This window comes from Salmo salar, chromosome 25 (genome assembly GCF_965601325.2).
Source record: "Salmo salar chromosome 25, fSalSal1, whole genome shotgun sequence".
NCBI classification, from domain to species: Eukaryota; Metazoa; Chordata; class Actinopteri; order Salmoniformes; family Salmonidae; genus Salmo; species Salmo salar.
Window position 1 is genome coordinate 46,230,650 of NC_138315.1, and position 11,885 is coordinate 46,242,534.

The window sequence follows — 11,885 nt, forward strand, 5'->3', positions numbered from 1 at the left end:
TGGTGGCATGCTACATTGGGTCACAGTAACAGGTTCTGGTGGCGTGCTACATTGGGTCACAGTAGCAGGTTCTGGTGGCGTGCTACATTGGGTCACAGTAGCAGGTTCTGGTGGCATGCTACATTGGGTCACAGTAACCCAGATAATGCAGATTAAAAACACATGACACATGACACTGATCTCTATTACTACACTGTTAGAAAATAGGGTTCCTAAAGTGTTCCAAAGGGGTTCTTTGTGGAGGGATAGGGTTCTACCAAGAACCGTTTTGATCAGAAGAACCTTTTTTGGAAGTCAAAGGTTCTTTGGAAGGCAAAGGGTTCATCCTAAGAACTGTTTTTAGAAGAAAGGGTGCTTTGATGATTCTTTGGAAGGCAAGAAGAGTTCTGCATAGAACCATATATAATATTTCCCAGCACACTCTATTGCAGTAAAATTTCAGAATTGTTTGTTTTACTGTAATATCTGTGTTTTTGCATTTACATTGATTAGTTCATATATTTTATCCTACACAAAAAGAAATAACATACATGTATCTAAACTAATCCAATCTGTTGGATTTATTGAATAAATAACATACATGTATCTAAACTAATCCAATCTGTTGGATTTATTGAATAAATAACATACATGTATCTAAACTAATCCAATCTGTTGGATTTATTGAATAAATAACATACATGTATCTAAACTAATCCAATCTGTCGGATTTATTGAATAAATAACATACATGTATCTAAACTAATCCAATCTGTTGGATTTATTGAATAAATAACATACATGTATCTAAACTAATCCAATCTGTTGGATTTATTGAATAAATAACATACATGTATCTAAACTAATCCAATCTGTTGGATTTATTGAATAAATAACATACATGTATCTAAACTAATCCAATCTGTCGGATTTATTGAATAAATAACATACATGTATCTAAACTAATCCAATCTGTTGGATTTATTGAATAAATAACATACATGTATCTAAACTAATCCAATCTGTTGGATTTATTGAATAAATAACATACATGTATCTAAACTAATCCAATCTGTTGGATTTATTGAATAAATAACATACATGTATCTAAACTAATCCAATCTGTTGGATTTATTGAATAAATAACATACATGTATCTAAACTAATCCAATCTGTTGGATTTATTGAATAAATAACATACATGTATCTAAACTAATCCAATCTGTTGGATTTATTGAATAAATAACATACATGTATCTAAACTAATCCAATCTGTTGGATTTATTGAATAAATAACATACATGTATCTAAACTAATCCAATCTGTTGGATTTATTGAATAAATAACATACATGTATCTAAACTAATCCAATCTGTTGGATTTATTGAATAAATAACATACATGTATCTAAACTAATCCAATCTGTTGGATTTATTGAATAAATAACATACATGTATCTAAACTAATCCAATCTGTTGGATTTATTGAATAAATAACATACATGTATCTAAACTAATCCAATCTGTTGGATTTATTGAATAAATAACATACATGTATCTAAACTAATCCAATCTGTCGGATTTATTGAATAAATAACATACATGTATCTAAACTAATCCAATTTGTTGGATTTCTTGAACCCGTTACTGAGATGGTTGTTCCAATTTAGAGTGATTGAGGTAGTCTCAGTATTCAATCTACCCTACCTACCTACCCTACCTTGGCAGTCATTCTGAAAGCATGTTTAGGTTGATTACAACTCCACCTGTTGGATATCCTAACTCTGGTTGGATTCCAATAGGAATTATACTTCACTTTGCCAGCCCGTATAATGTGACTTTCAGGCCTGATGTGGCCTGAAAACCAGGAGATTCCTAACACCACTGTGTTATGGTATAACTATGACAAAGAAAGGCTTTATGATATATGTTAGGTATTTTAATAAATCATAACATTTTAAAAGCTGGTTGGACTGTTCATAGAGGGTTCTAGGAAGAACCCTCCAAAGATAAAAGGGTTCTCGGTAGAACCCTTCATAGGCGGTTCTAGGAAGAACCTTTAGATGTTAAAATGGTTCTTGGAAGAACCTTTCATAGAGGGTTCTAGATAGAACCATATACAGGGGGTTCTTTGAAGAAAGGGTTCTACACAGCACCAAAAATGGTTCCCCTATGGGGACAAACTGAAGAACCCTGTATGGTTGTACTTACCATCTTTTTTTCTAAGAGTGTATTATGTTGTTTTTTTTTAAGAATTGTGAGGTAAAATAAAGTTTTTGATTGATGACTTATAGTATTATTCAGACAACAGTTCCCCTGTTTAGCGTTTTGTCAAAATAATGAATTGTTCCCTCACTGGTTTTGATCAAACATTAGGTTGATTCAAGAATTGCTGGTTGTTAACCTTCTAAAAATATGGCCATTCCACAAGTATGTGTGAGTGGTAGATAAGATTAACTCCTAAGCCTCTTAGTGACAAACAACTAATTGAGCACAAGTATCAATCAAACTCATTCACATTAGCCATGAAATCCTGGATTTCCACACCCGGCCAGTCTGGGGGCTAAAGAGAGTACTGGGTAGAGGGCTTCTGGTCTTCCCAGTCTGCCTGTCCTGGGTAGAGGGCTTCTGGTCTTCCCAGTATGCCTGTCCTGGGTAGAGGGCTTCTGGTCTTCCCAGTCTGCCTGTTCCCAGTCTGCCTGTCCTGGGTAGAGGGCTTCTGGTCTTCCCAGTCTGCCTGTTCCCAGTCTACCTTTCCTGGGTAGAGGGCTTCTGGTCTTCCCAGTCTGCCTGTCCTGGGTAAAGGGCTTCTGGTCTTCCCAGTCTGCCTGTTCCCAGTCTGCCTGTCCTGGGTAGAGGGCTTCTGGTCTTCCCAGTCTGCCTGTTCCCAGTCTGCCTGTCCTGGGTAAAGGGCTTCTGGTCTTCCCAGTCTGCCTGTTCCCAGTCTGCCTGTCCTGGGTAGAGGGCCTCTGGTCTTCCCAGTCTGCCTGTTCCCAGTATGCCTGTCCTGGGTAAAGGGCTTCTGGTCTTCCCAGTATGCCTGTTCCCAGTCTGCCTGTCCTGGGTAGAGGGCTTCTGGTCTTCCCAGTCTGCCTGTTCCCAGTCTGCCTGTCCTGGGTAAAGGGCTTCTGGTCTTCCCAGTATGCCTGTCCTGGGTAAAGAGCTTCTGGTCTTCCCAGTCTGCCTGTTCCCAGTCTGCCTGTCCTGGGTAAAGGGCTTCTGGTCTTCCCAGTCTGCCTGTTCCCAGTCTGCCTGTCTTGGGTAAAGGGCTTCTGGTCTTCTCAGTCTGCCTGTTCCCAGTCTGCCTGTCCTGGGTAGAGGGCATCTGGTCTGCCCAGTCTGCCTGGAGAGGAAAGACGTCATCTGCAATTTCTTCCAATGCTCCCAAAACTCAAACATGTTTATTCACACAAATGTAAACATGTTTTCTTTGACTATCATTAATTATTTAGTACTTTAATTATTCCTGAAAAGACACAATAATATACACTGTACAGTAGACTCAATTAATACTGTATAACAATATTATGCCTTGCAATTATACAAGTAAACGTAAGTCGGGACCACCTTTACATAACCTTTATACATTTCTTCAGATGTTAATCAAAATGACTCCTTCAGTTCTGTTCGTGAAATAGCTTCAGTGGTGGTGGGAGTATAACCCGAGAACAATTCCCTTGAATCTGCCAAATTCCTTCAGTTAGCAAGTTAATAAGACAGCCTTTGGTTATTGCATTCCTCTCCTCTCTGTTACTGTGGATGAACCATGACCACAGCGCAGTATTATAACATCACTAATCACAGATCAGACTGTGCATGAGCTTATTTCAGAAGCTTACTGACAGTCTTTCAGGGTATTGTTTGTTAATGGAGAATCAAACAATGGCCTTAGTAGCTCCAGTCGAGTCCCATACGAGGGCCCATGTGATGGACAGTATAAACACAGCATGGAATAAGACTGTGACTTCAATGCAACTAGTAGATCAATATACGTCATGGAAATCATTTCACAAGACAGGTTATAATATTTATGGATCGTTTTTATGAACTTGTTCAAACAATATGTGCTAAGATGAGCGGGCAAGTCACTTGTAGCTATGAGCTCAATTCAACCGAACCAGCATCTCTACGAGCTCAATTCAACTGAACCAGCATCTCTACGAGCTCAATTCAACTGAACCAGCATCTCTATGAGCTCAATTCAACTAAATCAGCAACTCTATGAGCTCAATTCAACTAAATCAGCAACTCTATGAGCTCAATTCAACTGAACCAGCATCTCTATGAGCTCAATTCAACTAAATCAGCAACTCTATGAGCTCAATTCAACTAAATCAGCAACTCTATGAGCTCAATTCAACTGAACCAGCATCTCTATGAGCTCAATTCAACTGAACCAGCATCTCTATGAGCTCAATTAAACTAAATCAGCATCTCTATGAGCTCAATTCAACTAAATCAGCAACTCTATGAGCTCAATTCAACTGAACCAGCATCTCTATGAGCTCAATTCAACTGAACCAGCATCTCTATGAGCTCAATTCAACTGAACCAGCATCTCTATGATTTCAATTCAACTGAACCAGCATCTCTATGAGCTCAATTCAACTAAATCAGCAACTCTATGAGCTCAATTCAACTGAACCAGCATCTCTATGAGCTCAATTCAACTGAACCAGCATCTCTATGAGCTCAATTCAACTGAACCAGCATCTCTATGAGCTCAATTCAACTAAATCAGCAACTCTATGAGCTCAATTCAACTGAACCAGCATCTCTATGCTTGCACAGTATATATGTCTTTTCCCATCTTCAAATAAAATAAAATGACATACAAATGGTTTTAGGTCCTGTAAAAACTTCTCAGATTGCTGTTTCCAGTTTTCAGAATAAGAAGTGTTTGTGTGAGTGAGCTGACACTGCTGTAGTCATTGGTATGGGAGGTTCAGTTTTGATTGAATTCCAGCCAGTTTAATTGATGGTGCAGTTGACAGCTAAAACCAGCCTCAAGCTATCACATTCTCTAATGTAGATTACCTTATGCTAAATTCTCTTCACCTCTTTTAACCAGAGTCAGTAGACCAACAAATGCTTAATGCCCCAGTGACTCCTTGTAAGTGTGTCGTTGTTAACGCCTTCCTGTGCTTGCTCCATTGGGTGGCTCAGACAGATTTAGCTCCAACTTAGAGGAAGGTGTCAATCAGGCCTGAGCCCTTTGAAGCCCAAAACAGTCTATTTTTTTAAAAATCAACACACACTAATCACCCATATGTTTGTCAAAAGCCAGTTTAAAACTTCACATTAATGCAGTTCTGGTAGACTACTAGTAGGCTATGCCCCAATCACTGTTGTGGGCTAGTGTAACTATGTGACTATTCTCATGTTGAATTAAAGTGGGCTCCCGAGTGGTGCAGCGGTCTAAGGCACTGCATCTCAGTGATAGAGGCGTCACTACAGACCCTGGTTTGATTCCAGGCTGTATCACAACCGGCCGTGATTGCGAGTCCCATAGGGCGGTGCATTATTGGCCCAGTGTCGTCCGGGTTAGGGTTTGGCCGGGGTAGTCCATCAAAAGTAAATAAGAATAAGTTCTTAACTGACTTGCCTAGTTAAATAAAACAAAATAAAGGTAGACTTGTTTAAACAATTCCAGTGTGTAAATATGCTAAAATTATGCATTTATAAGTTCTTCTAGTTAAGAGGATTAGAAGAAAGGCTGTAAATCAAGTAGGATTCATCAAGTTTATTTTTTTATAGATTTTCCTGCTTACCGCTTCACCGCCAATCTCATATTGTTTGAAAATCACTGTTTTTATGTTAATACTTTTGATGACATCATCCTTTTTAATGTTACATTTCACTTTCGCATATATAGAAACTGGTATGGTGCTGGAGATAATGAATGTAAGGTTGAAAATTGCTCTTTGAGTATTACAATCGGTGACTTACAATTTGTTAATTGTTTGTTCATTTTACAACATAAAAGTACTAAAAATGCCATAATATTATTGGGTAGTTAATACATGGTTAATAAAGTATTCACCGTATTTACAGTGAATACATGGTACATATATTTTTAGGTAAACGGTGTTGATGATGATTATTCTTTTTCTGTATTCATAAACAGACCAACACTTCAGTCTAAAATAACCTCTGAATGAAATGTATTTATTCAGATGGGAAAAGCCCAACTGGATTAAAGTTCTATTGAAGAAATGCTAATATACATGCTTCACTGTAAGGACGTTTTTTCTTACCATTATCAAATTCCATTACCACACTAAAAAATGCTGGGTTGTTTGTTTGACCCGACAGCTGGGTGTTTTTTTTTTGACCCGACAGCTGGGTTGAAGGAGTTGGGTTGATTTCTTTTAAAAAAAAGAGCAAGGATAGGTTGTTGAAGAAGGGTTATTGAGACATGACTCAGCAGGTCAGATCAGAAGACTGGACACGTAGTTTAGTAGGGATGTGGCTTTCAGATAGTTCATTTTAGCCACCCGTGAGAGTAGTCATCTGTTCTGTTGTATAGTTATCACATGTTAAGGTTCAACATTAACATTTTTGTAGCTTCAATGAGGCTTACAGAATTGTATGAGTTCCCTAAAAGCCTGCAAATCCCATTGTTGGGTTAGATACCACCTTATTAAAATAGTAAGAAATAATCTTAATATTCTAGAAGAATGTGTAAAATGCAACAACAAAAATGTTTTACATGATGAACAGGAATTACATTTACTCTCACGGGTGGTCAATAAGATCTATCTGAAAGCCACACCCCTTAACAAGCCATGTCTCCTGAAAATAACCTAAGGATTACATTTAAAAAGACCCAGCTGCTAGGTCAACCCAGCATTAAAGTATAAAATACCCAACTAATTGTTAAATTAACCCAGGTTTGGGTAATCCCAACAACCCAACAAGTTGGGTTATTCATCCAACCCAACTGGCTGGTTCAAAATAACTCAACATGTGTTCTGTCCAATACCCACTGCTGGGTTAGCAAAGAACCCAAATCAGGTTGTTTTTAGCCAAACATTTTTTTAGAGTGCACTGTATTTAAAAAGACAATTTGCACACTGTCGAGGAGAAGGGTGGCAGCAATTGGCGCCAGCTGGAAACCAAACGTGCCCCATTTGGCTGGCCAGTTCAATGCCATTGGTCGGTGAGTCAACTAATTTGCATAAATCAAGGCTTATAGATCAACGCTCTCTTTGGACCATATCCAATCCAGTTGGTCGTGGCAAGGGAGCTCAACATCACAACAAGTTTACTTCCAGCTCGTTTTCTTTATGAAGTTTTCTGTCATCATCATTGCACTTTAAAATGGGATCTTGCGGGTTTCGAGGAGTTGGAGAGTGCGTGGTGCTTGCTGTTCTGTTCTACTCGGTTCAGTCTACGACTACAAGGTACTACACGTATGAAGAGGATGCGCCCGGGACAGAGATTGGAAATCTGTCCCAGGATTTAAAGATAGACCCAGCTGAGGACCCTCAAACATCTTTCCGCTTCATGCAGGAGACCAATTCGTGTGTGATTCAAATGAGGGAGATTGATGGACTTTTAACTGTTGGGGAAACAATTGACCGGGAGCAGCTGTGCCCGAGGTCCCCGCGGTGTTTTGTCACCTTCGACATAGTTGCCTTCTCCAAAGAAAAGTTTCAGCTGATTCACGTAGAGATCGAGGTAAAGGACATCAATGATAATTCACCCCAGTTTCTCCACAACGAGACGACCCTTGAAATATCCGAGAATGTTCAGGTGGACTCCCGATTCCCGTTGGACATCGCTGTTGACCATGATGTCGGCAATAACTACATCCAACGTTACCATATCTCTCCCTCCAGCCATTTCATAGTTGATGTGCGCAGCAGGGAGGATGGAGTGAAGTATGCTGAACTTGTGCTTGTGAAAGCAATGGACAGAGAGGCTGAAGATTCCTATACAGTTGAAGTGACGGCAGCAGATGGGGGAGAGCCACCCAGGTCCGGATCAATGACTGTTCATATCAAAGTGTTGGATTTTAATGACAACAGCCCAACGTTTGAGCACAACTCACTAAAAGTTGAACTTTACGAGGATTCTCCTGTAGGTTACCAAGTGCTTAAGGTGCATGCGTTTGATCCAGATGCTGGCATCAATGGCGAGGTAGTGTATGGATTTGTAGAAGACACATCATCTGAAGCAATGCGTATTTTTAATATAGACCGGATTTCCGGTGCTGTAACTTTAAACACATTGGTTGATTACGAGAAGAAGATATCCTATGAACTTAAAATTAAAGCATCTGATTTAGGCACTAATTCTATTCCATCGACTTGCAAAGTGGTTGTTGATATCGTAGATGTAAATGATAACGGACCAGAAATCACCATCAAGCCAAAGACCTCGACGAGTGACGATGTGGCATACATCACGGAGGCCGCAGCGGAGGGAAGTTTTGTGGCACTAATCAGCACCTCGGACAGCGACTCTGGCTCCAACGGTTATGTGCGCAGTAGTTTACACGGGCACGAACATTTCAAGTTGCAACAGGCCTACGGGGACAGTTTTATGATTGTAACAACCACCACTTTAGATAGAGAAACGATCCCAGAGTATAACCTCACTGTAGTGGCTGAAGACCTCGGTACTCCTCCTTTCAAAACCATCAAGCAGTATACCATCAGAGTGACGGACGAGAACGACAACGCCCCCCTCTTCAGTAAATCTATTTATGAAGTTTCTGTCCTGGAAAATAATATTCCCGGGTCATATATAACAACTGTTGTAGCACGGGACCTTGATCTGGGTAAAAACGCCAAAGTGTCATATAAACTCATAGACACCGAGGTTGTCGGGGAGACTTCCATTTCGACCTATGTGTCTATAGACCCAGTGTCAGGGTCATTGTATAGCCTGAGATCTTTCGATTTTGAAACGCTCCCGCAGATTGAATTAACCATCCAGGCTGACGACAAGGGCTCACCTCAACTGTCAAGCACATCCGTGATCAGAATCAATGTGGTCGATCAGAACGACAACTATCCCTATTTTACCTTTCCCATTATGCTTAATGACTCTGCTGAAATTCCTCTTCCTGTCAATGCACCATTGGGGTATTTGGCACTACGGGTCAAAGGTCAGGATGAGGATGAGGGTATGAATGGTGAGCTCAGCTACAGAATTGTACAAGGTGACTCTAAGATATTTTCAATCAATAAAGACACTGGAGAAATAGCTTTAAAACAGGGTCTGGCCTCTGCTATTGGAGACGTGTTGGAAATCAAGATTGCATTGAGTGACAGTGGGAGATCCCCTCTCTCCAGCAGTGCCACCATTCGCTTTGTTGTCACAGACTTGCAGCTCTCAGACGACCAACTAGTCATTGTATTGCGGTCAAGTGATGAGGAAAGCGCAGGCTTGGATATTTCAGTAGTAGTAATCATTATACTCGGCGGGGGTTGTACTCTGCTGCTGATTGCCATAGCGATTGTTGTTATCACATGCAAACTGAACCGAGGAAGAAAGGACCATGACTCCAAGAGAGACGTGACTCACGGCCTGTTTGACTCCAGGCATCATCCCAGGCTCAACTCTGCACAACCCAAAATGTTTGGTGATCCAAGAGGTTTCCTCAATGAAAGGACTTCTTCATCTCTTGATGAGTCCAGCCTATATGAAGAGAAAAGTGGAGAGTTGGAGTCCCAGGTGGGTGGATTATTTGATTCCGTTTCAATAGTGTTTGTATACAACTGTACACATTAAAGTGTTGTACTACTGATCCATGTATCTAGCTGAAATGAATTCCCATCCTGTTCTCTCTTGTGTTTGCTCTTTAGATGTTCCTGCCTCCCAAGCCTTTCCAACCATCATCTGTGTGGCAAGGGGACAAATACTACCCGCAAATTAGGTAAGAATACCACCACATTGATCATTGCTGTTTTATCACAATTATTATTTTTCCCCACAAAAATGATTTACATAACCAGCCACTGGAAGGTACTTAACATCCCATATGCATACTTCATGTGATTGCAGTGGTTGTCCAGTGAGAGGGGGTAGGAGTTTGCAGTGGAGGGTGGGAGGTTGGAGTGGGGGGTGGCATACTCATAAGAGAGAAGGGGTGGGGGGGTTAAGGGGCTGGCATGCTCATAAGAGAGAGGAGGGAAACAAAGCAAACATCAGTAGTCAGACACAGTAGTGCAGTGGCTAATATATTTGATTATATTAGCAGTGGCTAATATGTTTGATTCTATTTGCACTGGCTAGTATGTTTGATTCCATTAGCACTGGCTAATATGTTTGATTCTATTAGCACTGGCTAGTATGTTTGATTCCATTAGCACTGGCTAATATGTTTGATTCTATTAGCACTGGCTAATATGTTTGATTCTATTAGCACTGACTAATATGTTTGATTCTATTAGCACTGGCTAGTATGTTTGATTCTATTAGCACTGGCTAATATGTTTGATTCTATTAGCACTGGCTAGTATGTTTGATTCCATTAGCACTGGATAATATGTTTTATTCCATTAGCACTGGCTAATATGTTTGATTCCATTAGCACTGGCTAATATGTTTGATTTCAATAGCAGTGGCTAATATGTTTGATTTCATTAGCAGGGGCTAATATGTTTGTTTCTATTAGCAGTGGCATTGACCAGCAGAGCGTGAAGGACAGTGGAAAAGGAGACAGTGACTTCAATGACAGTGACTCTGACATCAGTGGGGATGGAGGCAAGAGGAACCTTCGCACCTTCCAGCCCTGGGCCAAAGGTGAGTTTACGACCTTCACAATTTAGTACTGCAATTTTACAGTTCCTCGTAGCAGAATGATGAAGAGAACGGTTGACATTTTTATAGCTCTATATAGCACTGAAACTGCAGCGGATTTCACTGTGTCGAGATAACTCGCCCCTTCCACTACCAAAGTGTAGAACCCACCTGGCTATGTAACCCAGCAACAGCGAATGACTCTCAGTCACTTTGATTCTTTACTCATTGGGCTTGGAAAGTAATTCTGTATGCGTGTGTGTGTTCTATTTCAGGTTCATTCCACGCCGCTAACACCCTCGCTGTGGATTGCCAAGGCACTTACTGTGTAATACCAACCCAAAGCTTCCAGGCTCCCAGAGACAATGCATACACAATAGGTTTTATCCAAGCACCGGTCTACAACAATGCGCATGCCTATCCCCACTCCTGGAAAGACTCCGGCTACAACACAAACATTCCCAAAGCAAGAAACACCATGCAGACATTCTCTCATCACACCGGCACCCTCCCGTCTTACTTCACACATCAAAAGAGACAATCTCCTGCCGGACTTGATGAAATTCCGGAGCACAACCAAGATATTACTACAGTGGCAACCATATCTGAAGTTGCCACCATTTTGTAAACAACCTGCTAAGTAAATATACAATTGGATATTTATAGATACTGTAGTATTCAGTAGATTTAGCAGATACTGGTCAAAGTAGATAATGCAATATGGATGAAAAGGAACTTGACGCATAATGAAAACACTTGATGTATATTTTTTTTATTTAATTCAATTTTGAAGATGTATATATTGATTTCTTTCTTATTGTATGAACATGTTTGTGAAAAATGTGTTTTGTTTTATGAATAAACACAATGTTGAAACAATGTGAGATGTGCATTATGGTTTCCATGAGATAAGATAATTACACCATGCCTGTGGCCTCTTACAGTCACACACCAAGAACTTCACTCACTTGTCTGGACTTTCTCATTAACCCATATATAATGTTTAATATACACTGCTCAAAAAAATAAAGGGAACACTTAAACAACACATCCTAGATCTGAATGAAATAAATAATCTTATTAAATACTTTTTTCTTTACATAGTTGAATGTAATGACAACAAAATCACACAAAAATAATCAATGGAAATCC

The 11,885-nt window shown here is 40.0% G+C and overlaps 1 protein-coding gene across 1 annotated transcript; it reads left to right on the forward strand.

Moving 5' to 3' along the window:
• Positions 1-7,218: 7,218 nt before the first annotated feature.
• On the forward strand, positions 7,219-11,532 carry LOC106586834 (protocadherin-8-like). The gene is made up of 4 exons (XM_014174546.3): positions 7,219-9,665; positions 9,797-9,867; positions 10,609-10,736; positions 11,009-11,532. The coding sequence occupies exons 1-4, from the start codon at positions 7,302-7,304 to the stop codon at positions 11,359-11,361; spliced, it is 2,916 nt and encodes a 971-aa protein (XP_014030021.1). The 5' UTR covers positions 7,219-7,301; the 3' UTR covers positions 11,362-11,532.
• The last annotated feature ends 353 nt before the right edge of the window (positions 11,533-11,885 follow it).